Source organism: Pristis pectinata, chromosome 5 (genome assembly GCF_009764475.1).
Source record: "Pristis pectinata isolate sPriPec2 chromosome 5, sPriPec2.1.pri, whole genome shotgun sequence".
Lineage (NCBI taxonomy): Eukaryota > Metazoa > Chordata > Chondrichthyes > Rhinopristiformes > Pristidae > Pristis > Pristis pectinata.
The window spans coordinates 36983162-37006018 of NC_067409.1; the positions used below are offsets into that span (position 1 = coordinate 36983162).

General features: G+C 40.3%; 1 protein-coding gene across 2 annotated transcripts in view; it reads right to left on the reverse strand.

Annotated features, from left to right (window-relative positions):
* Positions 1-22857, reverse strand: part of fam171a1 (family with sequence similarity 171 member A1) — a 149338-nt gene that overhangs the window by 14325 nt on the left and 112156 nt on the right. For both annotated transcript variants that reach the window (XM_052016157.1, XM_052016158.1), the window contains exons 4-5: positions 19101-19259; positions 10886-11062 (exon numbers count right to left, since the gene is read on the reverse strand). In XM_052016157.1, the coding sequence (XP_051872117.1) occupies positions 10886-11062; positions 19101-19259 (336 nt within the window). The remainder of the gene's footprint in view (positions 1-10885; positions 11063-19100; positions 19260-22857) is intronic.

Sequence of the window (22857 nt, forward strand, 5' to 3'; positions counted from 1 at the left end):
GCACGGTGAAACATTTCCATGCCTTCTTCAAGTGAACTTTATTAAAAAAAACTGATTGGATCTTGTAAACCAATAATACATGTGGAGCCCTCTAGGCACATATAGCAACATATAATATTATACACCACTCAAGTGACCAAGTCTGCAAGAAACTCTACTACGTATACAATGCCCACAAAATGCACCAACTTCAAACATTTAAAAAGGTTTAACTGGTTGGATATATTACAAGAACATACAAAACAGCAATAAGTCAAATTGGTTCTTTAAGCCCTTCCATCATTCAATAAGGTCTTGGCTGATTCAATTTCAGCATCAACATCACTTTTTCATTCTCTCCATACCCCTCGACTCCCTTGTAGTTCAAACATCTCTCTATTTATCCTTGGAATATTGTCAATGATCCCACCTCCACAGCTCTCTGGGGTAAAGAATTCCAAAGCACCACAACCCTCAGAAGAAATTCTTCCTCATGTCCATCTTAAATGGGTGACACCTTATTCTGAAACTATACCCCCTAGTTCTAGATATCCCACCAGGGGAAACATCCTCTCAGCATTCACCTTGTCAATCCCCTTCAGATTCTAATGTTTCAATGAGATCAGCTCTTATTCTTCTAAACTCTAATGCATACAAGTCCAACCTGTTGAACCTTCCTTCCATATAGGATGCGTTCATCACCAGAATCAACTTAGTGAACCCCTGTCTGCACTTCCTCCAATGTAAGCATGTCCTTTCTTAAATTGGAGGCCAAAATAATGCATACTATGCTAGATTTATTATGTATAATGCATACTATGCTATGCGATACTATACTATTGCCCTACCATCACCCTTTCTATCCGTGTCCTCAGCCCTTGTCCTTTATCATTTCCCTGACCCCATTCAGATCATCTTCCTAACACCTCCACCCACTGATTATTTCCTCCTCCTCTCTCCCTGATCCCATTCCTCACTCCAATACACTCCCTCTGTGCACTAGATGCCTTGAACCCGATGCTCAGTGGAAAAGCACATCCTGGGTGTGGAAGTTCTTGCACACAATTGGTTCAGATCTACACCGTACCACCTTAACATGTGTGTCGATGAGGATTCTATTTTTAAAAAACACAATCATAACATGCAACTCCAGGATGGAAGCCATATCATTTTAATTAGCATATGTATACATTTGCAATGTCTCAGTAAATGAAGCAAGCCATGCCTTCAAGCAGCAAGATCTCAATAACATTCAGGCATGGAATTACAAGTTGCAAATAATATTCGCACCATGAACGTGCCAGGCTGTGACCATCACCAATAAGAGAGAGTCTAAACATCTCCCTTAACATTCAATTGCAAAGTCCTCCACCATCAATATCTAGGGGGAATCACCAATGACCAGAAACTCAACTGGACCAACCACATAAATATTGTGGGTCAGGGCTGGGGATTCTACAGCGAATGACTCACCTCCTGACATTCCAAGGCCTTTCCACTATCTCCAAGTCAGGAAAATGATGAATTATCACAATTTGTCTGAACAAGTGTAGCTCCAACAAATCTCAAGAAGCTTGATACCATCCAGACATAAGAATTAGGAGCAGGAATAGGCTATATGACTATTCAAGATCATGGGTATTCTTTCACCTGAGCACCATTTTTCACCACTATCCCCAGATCCCTTTATGCCCAGAAATCTGTTGACCTCTCTTCTGAATGAATACAATGATGCTTCAAGTCTGCTCTACCTCTGAAATGCCTGACTGGCACCCAATGAACTAAGCTAAATATTCTTCCCCTCCACCACCAGTACAATGTATGCTGGCTAAACAATGCACTGCAAATACAAGCCCAGGCGACTACGACAGCACCTCCCAATCCCATGCCTCTGCCACTGAGGAGGACAAGGGTACCAGGCACATGAGAGCACCCACCACCTGTGGGTTAACTTCCAATTCACACAGCAGCTTGACTTGGAAATATATCATCACTCCTTTGTCATCTCTGGGTCTAAATCCTGGAAACCCTCAGCCAACACACAGAGGAACTATAGTGGTTCAAGGACGTGGCTCACCACTACCTTCTCAAGGGGAATAAATGCTGACCATGCCAGCCATACCCAGATCCAAAAGTGAATAATAAAAACTCAGGTGAATATTAAACAGACCCCAAAACTATCTGAAAGAAAAGCAGAGAAGGTTTTCCTGCTTTCCAAACCAATCTATAAAATGCACTGCAGTTACATGCTCAGGCTACTCTGAAAGCACCTCCCAAATCTGTGATCCAGAAGGACAAAGGCAGCAGATGCATGGAAACACCACCCCCTCATGCTCTCCTCCAAATTATACACCGCCCTGATTTGCAAACCTACTGCCAAAATATATTGCTGGTCTAAATGCTTGAACTCCCTCCCTCAACAGTACTGGGGGGAGTTGCTTCATCAGGAGGACTCTGTTGGTTCAAGAGAGCAGTTCACCACAATGTTTTCAAGGGTAATTAGGGATGGGTATTACACACTGAACTTGCTAGGGACACCCAGATCCCAAAAATGAAGAAGAAAGATCCTTTTTACTCTTGTGCTGAACATTTAACATTTCTTAGAATCATATTAAATTTTATTTGTACCTCATTATTTAATTTTTTTTTGCCATTATTCCTCCTGCATACAAAATGGAATTAGTGTAGGATTAGTGTAAACAGGTACTGACTGACCAGTATGGACTCAATGGGTCACAAGACCTATTTCCATGCTTATTACTCTATGATTTTATATTATTTTGGGTAATGGAGAAAAAATGCAACTTCTCTTCATTTCTTTGTAAACATCTTTGGTGCTGTGCAATAATTCACAATACTTAGTCTGTTGAATCTGTGCCGACCATCAAAAATACTCATTAAAGCTCATCCCATTTTGTAAGGAGGAATAACAAAAAAAATGTACAGCACCAGTGTTACCTCTTCACATAAACCTGCTGCACAGCACACTTCCCACTCTTCTGAGGGTTGTACTGACACCATGCACCTTCAATGAGAAGCAAATGTGCTCAAGAGTACCTTCACCCTTTGTCCACACCAGGACACCGCACAGCTGCAGTTACAATAAACAGATTTCATCTGTGGTTTACAACTTGGTAGGGCTGTGCTGATTTTTGCACTGGAAAAATGATGTTATGAATCCATCCATTAAAAGAAAGATTAGGCCCGAGCCTGCTCTGCCATTCATAAAGATCATGCCCGATTGGATCATTGGCCTCAGCTCCGCTCTTCTACCTTACCTCCATTACTCTAGATTCCTCCAAGGTCTAAAAATCTATCTCAGCTTTGAAAGTATTTTACAAATCAGCATTGATAGCTCTCTGGGGTACAAAGTTCCAAAGATTCACAATCCTCCAAGGGAAATTCTTCCCCATCTCTGTCCTAAGTAATTAACCCTCAGAACTGATTGTATTATCCCTAGTTCTCGACTCCTCTGCCAGTGGACAATTCCTCACTGTGTCTATCTTGCAAGTTTCTCTAAAGGAAACATTTTCTTTCCTTAAATGTGACTACAACTGCATGCAATTTTCCAAGTATAGTCTAACTGATGCCGAATACAGTTGTAGTTATGGTCTTCAACCCAAAAAGAGATTTTAAAAAAAACAAATGATGTGCAAACCTGACCTATATACATTTTCTTCCCATCATAAATTTCTGCAAAGAACTATAAGCCACATTGCCCACAAGATGAAGATAATGAGCTAAGAAAATTATTTCTCAAATTCATGTTATTCTGAGCCTTTCAACTTTATGTGATTTTAATGAAGAACATATTACATAATTTGCCAACTTCTGTTTTTGGCAGTTATTTTTGCAATTGAAGCTGCTAAAAGCTTAAATTCACAGAAAGCTAAAGTTCTTTGGAATATTATTAACAGGCAGAAAAATGCCTGCATCAGCACCAATCTCACCGGATACCAACATCACTAGACTTCGTGGCTGTTGGTCACACACACAACTCCCACAGCAGGAATCATCAATCCTGACATTTATTGTTCTATTTGTGGGCAATGTTATTCTAAATTAGAAATGGAAACCTCCAAACCATTGCTTCAAGTAGTAATTTAGCTTAAATTGTGCAACAAAATTTATTGTCATGTACTTAAGTTATTTTCGGCAGAAATGAATAATCCTAATTATTATAATGTGTATAATGATTAGATTTGCACACCAGTTCCTCAAATATGGCAATATGCACCTACATTCACTGAATTCTTCTTCAAAAATTACTGATTTGCAGCAATTCTTTAACTTTAGAACATAGAACAATTACAGCACAATTCAGGCCCTTCGGCCCACAAAGCTGTGCCGAACATATCCCTACCCTAGAAATTACTAGGCTTACCCATAGCCCTCTATTTTACTCAGCTCCACATACCTATCTAACAGTCTCTTGAAAGACCCTATCGTATCAGGCTCCACCACCATTTCCGGCAGCCCATTCCACGCACTCACCACTCTGAGTAAAAAAAAAACTTACCCCTGACATCTCCTCTATATCTACTCCCCAGCACCTTAAACCTACTAACATTAAAATATTAGAAACTTTACATTAAAATATTAGAAATATTCCCTTATATAATTTTTGATATCAATTATGGATTTAGATATATAAATAATTATAAATTTCACAGTAAATCCATTCTAATAACACCTGTCTACACCAGGAAGCATTAGGTACAACAGTACACAATAGAATACAAGGAACTCTTGTGCCATGTGCATATAAATTAGACATTTCAATCTGGTTAATTAGAAGCAAACCACATTCACCACCAGTTAAAAGCATTTTGCTGGAAAGGAAACCCAAGGTAAATCCTCAATAAAATCAGTTATATTTTAGAGGCAAAATCCTTTTCAATCAGGCTTAATTATGACTTATGGGGTATTCCCAGGAACACATGCAGAGATGGATTTCTAGTGCTGCTGGAAGATCATCAGTTCAGCGAAAGACACCTTTAGGTCTGCCTGAAACTTGTTGGTCTTCTAGCACAGTGAGATGTCTGTAAGGGAATGCTGCTGACTGGCACTTTTCAGATAGCAGGAATACATGCTGAGGGATACACTGAAGCTTGGTGCAGCAAATGCAAAGGCTCTGTGGGGAAGGACCAGTCTAGGGATCTTCTGCTACTGGACGCTGAGGGGCCAAGTCCAGTGGGGAAGCCCCTCAAGCAATGGAAGGGTGTATGATATTAGAGGGCTACATGATTGACAATGGTGCTACATACAAAATAAAGATGTGCTAACATTACTATGTATAGAACCAGCAACACTGAATTGACCAAATGACCAAATGAGAGCTTTGCATGCTGTTTATTCTTTTGCATACATTTTAAAATGATGAATAAACTTTATTTTTTGTAATAAAAAAAACGCAAGAAATGTGCTCACAGTCTTTAAAACAGACCATAATCATTCTGAAAACAATAAAAATGTAAAACACACAAGTGAGAAAGTTGGCAAGTTTCAGCTTATGCTTTGTCAGGTCCCTGCAGACAACGCACTGGTCTAACAGATAGAACATACTTAACCCGATTCTCGGCAAACCACATGGAAAACCTTGAAAATCCAGTTTACTACCAAAAAAAATCCGACTGCAGGAATAATGTCATAAGTGGTTATATACAGACTTATTTGAGTTTGTTCAACAATTAGGTGGTTTAGGCAACATGAAGTAGTGAGGCAATACTTCAAATGAGAGAAAACCAAACATTTTACTCTAACATAGGCTGAAACATATTGAACTCTGGCTAGCTGAGGATCATTGGTAGTGTCGGTCTTGTGGGACAGCTTTTCTCTCACATTTGTGCATGTGCATTGAAACACAAGTCAGAAAATTGGAAACCAGCAGCATGTGCATCTGACTTTTCATTTTGCCACTGGATTTGCATGAGTCTGGTGATGAAACACAAAGATCTTTAGCTGAAGGGGCCGGATACACTTCGCATCCAGCACCTCAGCTTTATGCCAGCCATACCCCATTCAATTGAATGGGACTGCCAATCTTGATTAAAATTGCAACTGCATTCAAATGGTTTATTTATTCTACTTTAAGTAAATTTGCTTGTTAATAATTTTATTTTCTTTAACCTTCATTTAATTTTGTTTGCACATTACAATGGCTTTTTGCCAGTGGCAAGTTATCAAATACCATCAGGGCTCTGGGGGCAGATGTTAGGATCTGTTGCTTATTCAGCACTCATGACCCTCTCCACTTTATGGGACAGCTGTGACATCCATTTCTTTAGGTCACCCCACTGATCCGCAAATAGTGACAGTGGCCATGGGAAATATCTGGGGTGGTGGCAGAGGGGAGGAAAAAGTGCCAACAGTGGGCAGATTACTCTTTTGGGGATAAAAATATTAAAAGAAAACTTGGAGCCAAGAAAATGGTGGGTACATTAAAAAAATCTTTAAGAATTCTAACAAAAAAGGTTTGCAATAAGGTGTTTTTTTTAATGGCAAGCATGGCAGAAGTAGGATGAAACGTTTCAGGTGGTTACTGGTGCTGGAGAAACAAAAGCAGGCATTATCACCACTCATGGGTTATCCTTGACTTGTGGACAGTAGTTTTGGCAGAGGAGAAATTATAGATTAACAAAAATACAGAGGCTTTATTTGTTTAATATGGATTGTTTAGCGATCTGGGCTATTAAAACTGTAATCATCTGTACAGGCCTGAAATCAGTTGAGAAAAAAAAAATCACTTACCCTGTTGAATCTCGTCTCAGACTTCTCTCACAACACAGAAACTTGACCAGTTTTGGATGGTTCAAGAGTAGCTCTGCTGGACACATCCATGAAACTTTACCTCTGGCATCACGTGGTGAAAGGACCTCCTGCTCCTGCTTTTTATTAAACCCCATGGAAAGTAGCTGATTCCCTCTCCTCCCCCACCACACTCCGAGTTTCCTGCTACAACCTTCACAATTTCCCTTCTTACAGAGCCAAGCCCTGCAGTTTCTGGCACCTTCAATGAAGGACAAAAATAATTTAGTGCCTTTTATTGAAATCTATTAGTTTTCCTGCAGCATCTGTTCCAAGCTCAACTGCTGCTCACCAGGACATGACTCCTTTGAGGAGGCCAGGGGTTTTGTAAAAGCAGAAGTCTTTCCTTTAGGGCACAAAATTAAAAGTCTGACAAAATAGATACCTCTTACTTAACACAAAAGACCCTGTCTCGATATAAGAGAGCTCGCTTCCTCAGTCTTATCCAGGTTTGGTACAACAAAAAAAATCTGTGATCTTTTGTGCTTAACATCCAGGTCCCAGCCTTAGAAATAGGTAGTTTTGACTTGGCAACTTGCATTCGGTCTCAAAGGAAACAATGCTGGAGTACAGTGCTCTGGCTGTAGGTGCAAGTGCCGTTGCGACTTTAGGGGCAAGATACAATCCAACAGTGAACACCTCTATTAGATCCTATGGACACTACTTCTTCTGTAAATAAAATATTTTATAACTATGGGGGTGGCTCCTGTTAAAATCAGATTGAGTACAATCTGATTTTAACAGATTGCACTCGATCTGCTATCCAAGGGAACGTTCTTAAAAGCTAAGGGGCCGAAGTGGTGGGGAACGCTGCAAGAAAAATGGATAAAATGATCAGCCAAACTGTCCACTTCAAAGGTGGTCACTATACAAAATACTGCCCTATTTCACTTGGTAAAAGGACAGAATGGATTTCAAACTCAAAGGATTTCTCCTCAGGGTTTGTCATTTGCCTATGGGTGGCTCAGTACACTGGAGCACTGTACATCAATACACTTTTGATCGGATCAGGGTCATTGATTTTTCTGTATGGATGCTTTTGCTGTTGTTTTTAACCTACTAAGCCAGAAACTTAGGATGTCCTAGCGATTAGTGTTCTCATTTATGATACGACCTTAGTTAATTCAGTCTGAAGCAGGACTGGTGAAATGCATTCTCCATTGATACTCTTCCACCAGAAATATTTCTTAACTACAGTTCAGGGCCATTCTACCCATTGTGACAAATTATTTGTTTTCTTTTTTTACATTTTTATTAACAGTATCTGTTGGGCAACTACTTGGAATAATTCTTGCATGTTTAGCAAAGATTACTGTTTAAACCTGGCCAATGTCCAGAGCAATGTTTTCAACAGATGTGTTTTGGCAGATATAGGAACATCCCTCTTGTGGCCTCCCTCCTCCGAAATTTTACTACTCTGGCAAGGCTCCTAAGGCGTGTGAAAGATGCCCCATGTCATAAAGTGAAACTACTTACCTTTTAAAATCTTTGGCATTTCCTTGCAGGACCATACGCATTATAAACTATCATCTAATGCAACCACCTTGTCAGTTATGTTGGATTTCTATTGCACTTGTGTTAGAACAAAACTAGTTCAAAAATAAATTGGCTTCAGGCTTTTATGGAGTATCCAGGACAGCATTTTTACTGAAACTAATATTAGCAACATTCCTTTGGTAGAAAGATAAGTACTAAAGAACATAATTGTTGACAGTCAAAATCCTCCATTGATAGTCCATTGAGTTTTTAATCTTAAGCCAATAAGCAACTAAATAGGTGTATTAACATGTATTAGGGGCTACTGCAGCTCTTAAGAAGTTACAATCCAGTTTGAAAGGCACAGCTTAATACTGAAGGTAAAAAAAAAACTTTCAGCTCATAATAGTAACAACTTGAGACTGAGGGTAGTAAATACTCCATTATCGCCAAAATATTCTGCAATTTTGGATGCAATGTAGTACCTGCAGTCTAATTTTCTTCACAAGGAGGTCAAATAAACTGAGCCCAAGTAAAAGAATTTACACTAATTCCATACTTAATACAATCCTTTCCTTAATAGCAATTACAAATGCTTGGTGCAATCATTGCTTTTTATTCTGAGAGAAAATGTTGAAATGTTCAGGGTAGATTTTAACACCAATCCTTTATTATTGCAACTTTTTCCCAGTAAGCTCTTCAACATATTGTCCTTGAAAGTGCACTTTCGCTTTACATCTCCTGTCCTTCCATTTTAATCAAATGACAGTTCAAGATCACATACTTAATCTCACTCTGTTTGGCAATTTAAAATGGTAGGTCAGGAACTCAAACTCACTGTGGTGCTGTTACTGCTATCCGACGTTAGCACTTTTTTTATTGTGTGCATTCCCTTTTCAGTCTTGGATATGGTAATAATAACGCAAGCAGCTGCTGTTCTATATGGTGCTGCAATGAGTTTGTCTAATCAGTCTTACATATCAAAGGCTTGCTGATCCAGTTTACAACCACTGGAGTCAGTTACAAAACAAGCAGGAAAAGAAAAGACAAAGGAGAAACAAGTATACATAAAGAGAGAGTGGGGGTTGGGGAAGGAGAGGGCAGAGTTGACAGGAGCAAAAGTAGACAGCAGAACAAACATATGATTAAAGAAGACAACTATTAAGAGGAATAAAAGAAAACAATCACATTTAACCATCAACAGAAAATAATTTTAAAATAAATGTAGAACACATGCAGACCTTTGCACAATGGGTATTGGATTACGTTAGGGTCAACAATATACTTTGCAAATTTTGGTTTATGTCCATAAATATAACTCATAAGCTGTTTTGTAAAATTACCAGCAGATTAACTGTGTCTGGCACTTACTTTGTTCTTGAAACATGACACCTGATGTTCTAGTTCGTAGGAAAGAGGGATAGATTTTAAACCAGAAAACTGGAGTAACCACATATCAAAGGGAAATCTGCAGGCTAGATTTTCACTTGTTTGGTTCTCATCTTGAAATACCAGGTAGCAATGGCTCAGTCAGAAATAGAGTCAGAGAGGTGCAGCAGAAAAACAGACCCTTCAGTCCTTCAAGTCCACACTGACCATCAACCACTCATTTGCACTAATCCTACATTAATTCCATTTCTGATTCTCCCCACATTCTCATCAACTCTACCACTCGCTGTCATAATTTACAGTGGCCAATTAACTTACCAACCCACCCATTTTTGGGATATGGGAAGAAACCAGAGCACATGGAGAAAACCCATGCAATCACCAGGAGAAAGTGCAAACTCCATGCAGACACACCTGAGGTCAGTATTGAACTCAGCTCACTGGCACTGTGAGGCAGCATCCCTACTTGCTGCGCTACAGTGCAGTTCACTTCCAAAGTAAACTTACTAAGTTGACCTTTAATTCTCTTTTGGCCCTTTCCTCTCATTACCATGCACACTTGTGACCTTCCTTGGAAGTGAGATTGACTCAACATTTAGCTCTTTGTAACTACCAGTAGATTCACTGAAATATCCCAAGGTAGAATTGATGAAAAATGACTGGGGTTTGATGTTTTCCCCATTGGACAGTTCATCTTGCTGCAAACTGGATATGAAGTAGTTAATTGGTCACTGACAAATGCTGACTATGTGTGGCAAAAGATAAACTGCTGGAAAAACTCAGCAGGTCAAGCAGCATCCGTGGAGGCAAAGGGAAGGTTGACGTTTCAGGTTGAGACCCTGCATCAGGACTGGACTACTTATGCTCCAGATTCTGGCATCTGCACTCTTGTGTCTCCTGACTATGCATCTTGACTAGGAGGCAAGTATTCACAACTACCATAAAATGTGCTTCATTACAATGACCTAAGCATTTAAGGATACAAGCTGTGCAAAAGTAGTAATTTAAACCTTGGGAAAGAATAGGTTTCGTTTTTGCAACAAGATAGGCATGCATGCTTGAAGGACAGACAACAAAAACTGGATGGTTTTCTTTTCTACTTACCAGTAACTGATTTAATATGAAAAACATTCTTTATCCCCTATAACATCTTGGCAATGCACATACAGAAAAAGTGAACTAGTATTTTTGTTCAGTTTCCAAAATTTTGACAGGAATTATCTGGATTGCTTACCAATTTTCTTATCAAGCTTCCATGCTGGAAGAGCATCGCCGTGCTTCAAAGTGCTGCTGGCTGGCAGAGGAATGGTCACACAAATAGGCCCGTTCACTTGGATTTCAGTTCCATCACCAATCAACAGATGAACACTCACTGCTACGACAGGATTCAGCTCAAACCTGCTGCTGTTTCCTGTTATAAAGGAAAGGTCATTTTGGAGTAAAAAAAAATTAAACGTGTCATGTTTGTGAAAGAAAGAAATCAATATGGGTATCAGACTTTTGGTATTTTAGCATAGACAAAGAAAACCACTTGTTGGATTAGGAAGCTAAGTCATCCATATTTTGAGTACTGAAGACAACACACACTAGCTGTTGCTATCCATTTTCCCTTCTTTAAACCGAACATAAAATACTGTCAGGTGAAGATACAGTTCACAGAACTCACAGCACAAGGACCGTACAATTACACAAATGGATCCCCGCAGACAGGCACATTTCTAATAACTGTTGCATTCTGCACTGACTTATGACTGACTTACAAAATCAAATACACAGTTCAAAATTATCTGTGCAGCACTGGGATTGTGGAGCTCCTTCCCGCCCAAAAATAGACTTGTATCAAATTTCCCAATTCATCCAACCAAATCTGCATTAAAAAAAAAATGACTGGCATTTCTACACAAACTAGATCCATGTTACAGCAATAAAGCAAACTCCCCGTTAATGACGAACAGTAATCAGTATTGATGATGAAATAAACTGCTAAATGCAACTTACAGATCTCTCTTTCTGTAACACGATTCCTGAAAGAAAGGAAAATAGTACCGTACAACCGAGAGAGATAATAGGTAAAATCTGAAGAGAATTTACCCATGAATTCAATAACACAAATTGTGTAACTATGGTATTCAAAATGTCATATTGCATAAAGTTAAAAATGCTGCATCAATGATCCATTGGTCCTGAAAACTACATATTGCTTGTTTTAAAGCAACTTCTTTTAAAAGAAATAGAGCAGCCTTCAATTCTATGTAATTAAGGATATAATAATAATGCAAGTAATTTTAACTGATAGCCATTTAAGCCTGAATGGCTGGGATCACAAGTTCCAGTTGGATGGCAACCGGTAGACCTTTTTATTACAGATCAGATAGTCTGAAATATCAGATTTACAGTGAAACTAAAGAACTGAATAAAATACAGATCCTGGCAAATATTTATCCTGCAGCCAAGATCTCTAACATAGATTATTTGATCAATTTTTCATTGTTGTTTGTAGGACTTCACTGTAAGTCAATTATCTGTCCCGATTTCCACCATAAAGCACAGGCTGCATTACAAAAGAACTTCTTAGGCTTTAAGGCACTCAAGGATATATTGTGGCTTAAAAAAAGGCACGCAAGAAATGGAAGCTCTTTCTTCTTCAGTGTAACGTTAATTATATTAACAAATGACGTTATGTTGTAATACAGGCTAGGTGAAAATGACCACTCATTATGTCTTCAGCAAAACAAAATTCCACAATAATCTGCAGTAAAAGTTTTTGTGCACTTTTCTCTTTATACGTTAGCAGGTAGACTACCCTAACCCACGATGCTAAACATTATAAATGTAAAAAGAAACTGGGAATAATGGAACGTCAGCAAGACTATCTAATCACAGGATGAAGATATAGCTAAATACTACAGATTCTGGAAAAATTGAAACACAAAATGCTGGAAAAACTCAGCAGTTCAAGGAGCATCAGGGAAGAGAGAAACACAGTTAGAAATCAAGGTCGATGAACTTTCATAAGAACTGGTAAACTTTAGAGGTTCCAACAGCATAATAAACAATACAAAGCCTACAGGACACAAACTATATCATGAACAGAAAGTGAACATGGATGCTTCACAAGTTCTAAAATTTTCATGGTAAAGCTATTAAAGGAAACAGTTCACTGGGTTCAAAAGAAAATATGGTTAGATTATCAGGAGAGAGTGCTATTGAATAATATAAGACTGTAGGATGTAGAGTTGATCCACAGAATAAATATGGCCTTGGTTGGATTTCACTTAACTACTGATGAAACCAAATCCATATCTTAAAATAAAAGGACATTAACTTTCAGAATATGTCTGTGTTTTGAGAAATGTTCTTCAACTTAATATAGAAATTCAGTCACGGGGCAATGGAATGACTCACATATGGCACACATGATGAAAATCACTTAACCCTCGAGTGGGATGAGAAAAGCAGGACCTATTATTTAAGTGAATAACATGTTACTGGAACAATTAACATTCCACACTATAACAACAGAATAAATAGTTACAACATGATTTAAAAGTTATCAACAATGAAGTAACATAGCTTTATTATAAACAAGGTTTTAGTGGATTAAGGTGTAGATATGAAGTTGTGCAAATGTGCATGTATATTTCATTCCTTCATTGCTGCTTTTTTGACATTCAAAACTGGACACAGGAAATTAGTTGGCCATGTATTTGTAAATGTATTCAGTGACATCCATTCTGGACTGGATGGTTACAAGATTTAACATTTCTAGAAGCTGAATGCGACCATAGTTTGTTGTGTAACCATATGCAAGTTCCATTATTTCCAGGAATGCACAAGTTTAGACCAGAAAAACATCAATTTGTCTGGCAACATGGTGTGAATTATTGGCCACAAAATGGAAAGGAAGTGGCACTATTTTAACCTTCAGAGAACTTGAGGAAAATGTTCAAAACTTATCTGGCTGTAGGGACTCCTGCAAGCTATCCAGCAATTGACAAATTCAATTATTCCTAAATTGGAAATAAAAGGGTCCAAAATGTTAACTGTGTACAGCTGTTGTTGATCTCCTGAGTATTTCAGCACTTTTGTTTTTAATTCAGATTTCCAACTTCCACAGTATTTTACTTTCAAAAGTGGTGAAATAGCTTCATTTTCAAAGACCAACACATGACATCACAACAAACTAGCCAATTCTAGATTCTCATGAGAAGTTCCAATTAATTTACACAGTTTAAGAAGACAAATACCACAGCAAAATTTACCGACTTCCTAACTGATAAAGTCGAGGTTTGTAAACTTCGAAAGACTTCCTCTGAAACAAAATCAGAAAAATAAGACTTTTTGATTGCAGCTAACCAATGACAGTGCAGAAACATAAGAGATTCTGCAGATGTTGGAAATATGGAGCAATACACACAAAATGCTGGAGGAACTCAGCAGGTCAAGCAGCATCTATGGAGGGAAATAAACAGTTGATGTTTCAGGTTGAGACCCTTCAGCAGGACTGGAAAGGAAGAGGGCAGAAGACAGAATAAAAAGATCGGAGAAGCACAAGCTTGCAGGTGATTGGTGAGTCCAGGTGAGAAGGGGAAGGCAGGTGGGTGGGGGTGGGGGAAGGCAGGTGGGTGGGGGTGGGGGAAGGCAGGTGGGTGGGGGTGGGGGTGGGGGTGGGGGAAGGCAGGTGGGTTGGGGAATGAAAGGAAATGATGTGAGAACCTGGGAGGTGATAGGTGGAAGAGGCAAAGGACTAGAGAAGAAGGAATCGGATGGGAGAGGACAATAGACCATGGAATATAGGGAAGAAAGGGAAGGAGGTGGGGAACCAGAGGGAGGTGATGGGCAGGTCATGAGGGTGGGGGAGGTGAAAGAGAAGAGGTGAGGGGGCCATGGGAATGAGGGAAAACAAGAAGTGAGGGGGTTACTGGAAGTTAGAGAAATCGATGTTGATGCCGTCAGGTTGGAGACTACCAAGACAGAATATGAGGTGTTGCTTCTCCAACCTGCGTCTGGCCTCAAAGTGGCAGTAGAGGAGGCCATGGATAGGCATGTCAGTATGGGAATGGGAAGTGGAATTGAAGTGGATGGCCACCGGGAGATCCTGACTGTTGCGGTGGACGGGGTGAAGGTGCTCGAAGCGGTCACCCAATCTGCGTCGGGTCTCACCGATGTAGAGGCTGCTGCACTGGATGTAATAACATGACACCCTCAGATTCACTGCCTCACCTGGAAGGACTGTCTAGGGCCCTGAACGGTTGTGAGGGAGGAGGTGTAGGTGAACGGTTGCAGGGATAAGTGCCAGGAGGGCAATCGGTAGGGAAGGACGAGTGGACAAGGGATTCGTGGAGAGGGCGATCCCTATGGGGGGGGGGGGGGGGGTGGCAAGGGGAAGATGTGCCTGGTGGTGGGATCCCGTTGTTGGATATGGAGGTTACGGAGAATGATGTGATGGATGTGGAGGCTTGTGGGGTGGTAGGTGAGGACAAGGGGAACCCTATCCCTGTTATGTTGGGGGGGGGGGGGGGGGGGGGAGGAGAGAAAAAACAGCGTGAGGGCAGACGTACAGGAAACGGAGGAGTGCTTCTTTCTAAATGCAGACAATGCAATGACAATGCAGAACTGCTTTCTGAAGTGACACCGCAAACCTTACTCACAGTCCCTCATAGCTTTCCCAAAATCCAGCAAAAAAAAATTGAAATTGAAATGACCTGGAACTTGTTCACTTGCTTATGGTTGCACGTTGCCTCAGTTAGATTGTACTAGTGACCCAAATAATCCAAGACTAAGCTGCAGTCAACAGAATGCCACAGCAACGAGAGAAAAATGTGTGCTCTCTCCTAATACACTTCGATGTAAACCTCAACTCCTCCATAATAATAGGTTCAATGTAACCATACTAACTAGCCTTGTAATCTAACATGATTTTATTGAATTAATATACTAATATATCACACAATACCACGAATACAAAAAATGGATTTTGTTCAACAACATTTTGCAGAAAAGTCTAAATAAAAATCTCATCTCTTTCTATCTTTACAATATGGTCACTTGTTAAATTGCCAGTGTAAAGAAAGATGAAACTGCATAATTATCAATTGGAAGGCAAGCTTCTTACAAAACATGTTTATTCTAAGTCAAACTTCAGTGCTATATTAAAATGGATGTTCAACCTGTATGGGTGCAGGGTATAATATTAAAATAAGTTACTTCACAACTGTTCAGAATCTTTACAGAGGAACCTTGCAGATGTGTTGCCATAGGCATCCTTAATAAAGTCATAGCATCAATAAACAGTAAAAAATGTTTGGTAGTGGTTTCCTGACAATAGAGAGAAATTGAAAAGAAAGCAACATTAATAAGGATAATGCTACTGGAACAGTAACCTAGAGGACTGAACTAATAATCCACTGGTTCACCATGGCAGCTGGAAAATTTAAATTCAGTTATTTAAATACCAGAATTAAATAAAAATATATTATTTCAGTATCACTCAAACTTTCTGTTTCAATAATCCTTCAGGGAAGGAATTTGCATGGTCCGCCCTTCCCCCAAACACACAGCAATTAGCTTGACTCTAAATCATCTTCTGAAATGGCCTGCAAACCATTCAGTTGTATCAAATCATTACACTGAAGAACAAGAATAAAACCAAATGGACCACCCAACATCAACCTTGCTACAGGATACAACAGCAACAAAGTTGATTCTACTCCAGGCCAGTGAGACAACATGATACAGATCCAAACCTTTCAAGCAACATCTCTGACCGTTCTATTATCATCTTTCAGTATATCCTGTCAGACCAAAGAGAGGTAGCACCATAATGATATATAGTCAGGAAGAAGTGATCCATCAGAATCCCATGGAAACATGAAGTTTTACAGCATTAGATCAAATGTGGGCAAAGAATCTGCTGAAAAAAAATCAAAAAGCTGCGGATGCTGGAAATGAAATAACAACATAAAATGCTGGAAACACTCAGCAGGTCAGGAAGCATTTTTGGAAAGAAAAACAGAGTTAATGTTTCAGGTCAAGGACCCTTCATCAGAATGCAGAGAGAGAGAAATATTTTTAATTTGCAGAGAAGGTGGGAGGAAGAATGGGAGGAAGGGAATATCAGTGATAGGGCGAGGCCAAGGTTGTCATGCAGTTAAGACAACTTAACCACACCAACTTAACCATAATGGGGGCAGTCAGTGAGAGGAAACACAAACAAAGAAGTGTAAAAAGTTGTGAAGTGCAGGATTGTAGGACATACACAGCAGGTTAGGCCATGCTAATGAAGAGAGAAAACCAGCAAATTTCACAGATGGATGACTTAGAGTGGAAAGTGAGCTATGATACAGTTAGAGAAAATGAGTTACCTATAGCAGAGAATTTGACATCAAGCCCAGAAGGGTTCTTCGAGCTTGCTTTGGGCCTCAATAGAACAGAGCAGCAAGGTCAGAGTGGAAGTGGGATCGAGAATTATAGTGGCAGTCAACAGGCAGCTCAGGGTCACCTGTGCCGACTGAACACAGGTGCTCAGCAAAAGGTGCTTAAAAGAAACTAATTGGCATTTGGTTTCTCTGATGTAGAGACCACCACATTGTGAATGCTGAATGCAGTACACTAGACTGGGCAAGTGAATTGCTGCTTCACCTGAAAAGACTGCTCGTGTCCCTGGATGGTGAGAAGAAGTGAAAGGACAAGTGTCACATTTACAGAATGCTGTGAGACAGAGAGTGGTTGGTGGGGATAAAAGGGTGGACCAGGAAGTTGACAAGAACAATTCATTTGAAATGCTGTATGGGGATGGGGGATGGGGGGTGGGGGGGTGGGGGAGATATGCCTGGTGGTGGAATCTTGTTGGAGTTGGTGGAAATTGCAAAGGAAAATCCGTTGAGTATGGAGGCTGGTGGGATGGAAGGTGGATAAAGGGTGAGAACAAAGATTCTAGAAATAGATGAGATGTGGCCAAGGCTTTGTCCACAATGGTAGAGGGAAAGTCACAATTCAGAAAGCAGCATGCCATTTCAGAGGCACCTGTATGGAAAGTCTCAACATCATTGCAAATATAATGGAGACAGAGGAAGTGGGAGGAAGTATAGTCGAGATAGCTGTGGGAGTCTGTAGGCTTGTAATGGATATTTGTCACTAGCCTCTCCTGGAGGTGGAGAGATCCAGAAACAGAAGGGAAAAGTCAGAGATGGACTGTGTGAAGGTGAGAACAAAGGTAATGAAAAGGTTCACTTCTGAGAGTGCAGGAAGCAGGACCAATGCAGTTATGATGTACCGAAAAAAAGAATTGAAGAGGGAGCCTGATTAGGACTGAAGAAAAGACTGTTCCATGTAATCGTGCAAAATGACAGGTGAAGCTATGGCCCATGCGAGCTTCCTATAGCTACACCTTTGTTCTGGAGAATGTGAATGGAGTTGAAAGAGAAGTTGCTCAACAGCAAACAGGAGGAAGCTCCAAAAATATTCCCATCCCAATCATGTCAAAGCCAGGCGCACAAGTGCTAAAGACAAGGCTGAAACATTTGCAACCATGTTCTGCCAGAAGAACAACTAGATGATACATTGTCTTCTTTTTGAGAGACTGCTGTCACAGAACCAGTTTTCAGTCACTTCAATCTATTTCATCTGATGTCAAGAAACATCTGAAGCACACTAGAAACAGCAAAGGCAATGGGATCAGACAATATCCCATCTGCAGTGCTAACTATGCCTCTAGCCAAGCTGCTCCAGTAGAATTAAAACACTGATATCTACCCAGCAAGGTGGAAGATTGCCCAGATATGTCTTCTTCACAAGAGGCAGGACAAATTCAATACTGCTAATTAGTATCGTCAGTCTACTCGCAAATCGTCAAAGTGATGGAAGGTATTGTCAAAAGCTCTATCAAATGGCACTTACCAATAACTGCTCCCCAATGTCTATTTCACCAGGACCACTTAGCTCCAGACCTCATTTCATCCTTGTTTCAAAAACAGACTAAAGGACTGTGTTCTAGGGGTGAGATTACAGTGACTGCCCTTGATATTAAAGCAGCATTTGACCAAGTCTGGTGTCTGGGAGTGTAGCACTGCAATTACTCACCTCAGACCAGACCTGTCAGACCCACAAATTCCATCATTAAGGCAGCCAAGGGCAGTATGCAGATGGAACCAACACCACCTGTAGGTTCCCCTCCAAGTTGCACATCATCGTGATTTGGAAATATGTCACTGGTCCTTCATCATTGCTGGGACTAAATTCTTGAACTCCCTACCCAACAGCATATTGGAGTACCTTCACCAGAAGGACTGCAGCTGTTTAAGGGGGCAGCTCACCACCACGTTCAAGGGTAATTATGGATAAGCAATAAATGCTGACTTTTCCAGTGATACCCTCATCTTATAAATGAATTTTTAAAAAAGACTCACTTTAAACTCTGGTACATTTAAGATAAAGTGTCTGCATCTTACCTGTTCGATTTACATCAATTCCTTGTAAATATGGGAAACCACCTACTTCCCAAGGAGTGATAGCAACTGTAAGAAAAGCAATCAGGTCCCGATAGGTTAAGTTCTTTGGCAAATTGAGAGACCTTCTCTGGAACTGGATCCTCGGCTGAATTAGTGTGCCTATGGAGTAGGAAAAATGGGGATTATTCAAACATTCATCATAAGAGATCACCATGTCAGAATTAAACTTAGTTAAATATAATGAACAATGAAAACAATTTACGTCATTTACCAGCCCAGTTTTGCATAAACCTACAGGAAATAAAGTTAGTAGTGGTGTGTCATATCAGTTAGGTCTAAAAAGCAGGTTCAATCTACTGGAAAATAACCAGCACAGATCCCATGTGTTGTTGTACCCACTTAATTATGCAGTTATGTTTTGCGCTTGTACCTGAACTATCCAGTGTCTAATTTTGAATTTAGGCTCCAATTTCTTAATTGTGCTGTCGCTACACATGTTGTTTTATTTACTGGAAAACTGTGTTGAAATTGCCACCACAAGATTTGCTGCAGCATTGAGGCTTCTTCTGACCTTCCCCCTCGACCTCTCCCTACTGTTGTCACTTAACTGACCAGGAAACTTGAGCCATGTCTTTTGGCCATGATACTTTGCAGACCACCCTAGTGAAGGACCCAGATCAGGCAACAAAGACATCGGTATCCAGAAAGGCAGCTACCTGGCCTTGGCCATGTGAAACTGGATCCACAGAATGTGGGAATCAGATACCAGTTGATGCAAGGACACACATGGACAATATCCATCACAGGCCTGACAGTTCTAGTGGGAGTAAATATGGTCAGCTCTGCACATTCATCCACCTCTGGGCATGATGTGCAATGGAAAGGCTAACCCACTCATTCACACCTCATTCTGTACCTTCACTGTTAGCCACCACAATTTACAATTGGGTGCAGATGTTTCCTGCTTTTACAATTAATATGATACCCACAGTAATGCCAGCAATCTAAGCAGCCTTCATAAAAACTGAAATATACATTAATTGCATTAACAGCCTTTACAAAAGCTCCAGGCTGTTTCGTTCTTGCCCAACAGCCCTTTAAAGTTGTTTAAATGCATTTTGTCGCTCTTCCACTTGCAAGCCCCTTCCACTGGCATATCCAGCTCCCCACCACATCTCTCCAGAAATGAAGCTGACCCTACACTTCTGGTTGACTCACCAAACCAGATGTTAATAATAGGTCATCTGATAGGAGGCTCAAGTCCAAATCACCTTATTAAATGCAACTTATTAAGTACCTTGACACATTTTGGTGGACTCCACCTAGTACCTCATTCATGAATTAGAACATCGAACACAGAACAGTACAGCATCGGAACAGACCCTTCAGCCCACGATGTTGTGCTGAACTAAACAAGCTAATGATGTCTAATTAACCTAATCCCTTCTGCCTGCATATGGTCCATATCCTTCTATTCTTTGCATAAAGATATGCCTAGATAAGAGCCTCTTAAAACACCTCTGTCATATCTGCCTCCACCATCACCCCAGTAGTGCATTCCAGGCACCCTCTACTCTATGTAAAAAAAAGCTTGCCACACACATCTCCTTTGAACTTTTCCCACTCACCTTAAATGCATGCCCTCTAGTATCAGACATTTTGACCCTCGGAAAAAGGTACCAGCTGTCAATCTATGCTTCTCATAATTTTACAAACTTCTCTTAGGTCTCCTCTCAGCCTCTGCCGCTCCAGAGAAAACAACCCTAGTTTGACCAACCTCTCCTTATAGCATATGCCCTCTAATCCAGTCAGCATCCTGGTAAACCTCTTCTGCACCCTATCCAAAGCCTCCACATCCTTCCTATAATGGGGTGACCAGAATTGAATGCAATACTCCAGATGCAGCCTAGAGTTTTATAGAGCTGCAACATAACTATGACTCTTGACCAATGCCTCGACTAATAAAGGCAAGCATGCCATACGCCTTCTTTACCACTCTATCAACTTGTGCTGTCACTTTCAGGGAGCTATGGTCTTGGATCCCAAGATCCCTCTGTACATTAATGCTGTTAAGGGTCCTGCCATTAATTGTGTACTATCCTTTACATTTGATCTCCTAAATTGCAGCACCTCACACTTGGCCGGATCAAACTCTATCTGCCATTTCTCTGCCTATATCTGCAACTGATCTATATCCCACTGTATCCTTTGGTGACCTTCTACACTATCCACACCACCACCAATCTTTGTGTCATCTGCAAACTTACTCACCCACCCATCCTTGTTCTCATCCAAGTAATTTATATACATCACAAACATCAGAGGTCCCAGTACAAATCCCCGTGGAACACCAGTAGAAACGGAACTCCAGCCAGAACAAGACCCATTGACCACTACCCTCTTCTATGGACAAGCCAATTCTGAATCCAAACAGCCAAGTCATCATGGATCCCATGCATCTTAATCTTCTAGATGAGTCTACCATGAAGGACCCTATCAAATGTCTTACTGAAATCCATGTAGACAACATCCACTGCTCTACCTTCATCAATCACCTTCGTCCTCTGCTCAATCAAGTTAGTAAGACATGACCTGCCACGCTGACTATCCCTTATTAGGCCATGCTTTTCCAAATTCCAAATTATCACAGATATGAGACTCACAGCTCTGTACCTTCCAGGATTATCCCCATGTCCCTTCTTGAACAAAGGAACAACGTAAACTACTTGCCAATCCTCCAGGACCTCACCTGTGGCCAGAGAGGACACAAACATCTTGGTCAAGGCCCTAACAATCTCATCTCTTGCCTCTCTCAATAACCTGGGGTTTAACCCCATCAGGCCCTGCGGACTTATCCACCTTAATATTCTGCAAGACACCGAACACCACTTCTTTCTTTGTCTCAAATTCTTCATCTCAATTAGAGAGAAATAAATGAATGTGGAATTACAAAACTATATCACAGGTGGAGGGGTATGAAAAGACTGCCATGGTTCCAAGTTTCAATCTTCGCATTAAACACTATCAAGGATTTAGGATCAGTACTTGCTGTAAGTATATACCCCAAATTTTTAAGTTCAGGATTCAGATTCTGAGGCTGCAAAGACATTTCACCGTGTGTGCTAAATATTTTGATTTTGTATGTGTACCATCACATTGATGGGCAGCACCTGTGAGTTAGAACATAAGAAATAAAGGCAAGAATAGGCCATTTGCCCTCAATGCCATTTATTAAGATAACTGCTGATCTTTTACCTGAGCACCACTTTCCTCCACTAATCTCATATCCTTTGATTCCATAATATTCAGAAATCTATTTCAGTCTTGAATATACTCAGCAACTGAGCTTTCATAGGACTCCTGATCTGAGAATTCCAAAAACTCACTACCCCTCTGGGTGAAGAAAATTTCACCTCACCTCTATGATGAATCCTTACTTTGAGATTGTTACTTCTGGTTCTAGACACTCCAGCTGGGGGAAGCATTACATCTATACCAATCCTTTCGAACCTTGTAAGAATTTTGCATGTTTCAATAGAATAACATAAGAAATAGAAGGTGATGGTCATTTGGCCCACATTCCTTTCTCATCATCCAATAAGATCATGGCTAACATTTTACCTCAGCATCACTTCCCTGCATTGACCCTATGTCACTTATTCCTCTCACATTCTTCCAAACATTATTCCTTCAAAATATGTAGACTCCGTCTGTTTAATTTCCCCTCACAGTTGAGGCTAAAATGCGATATTTTACA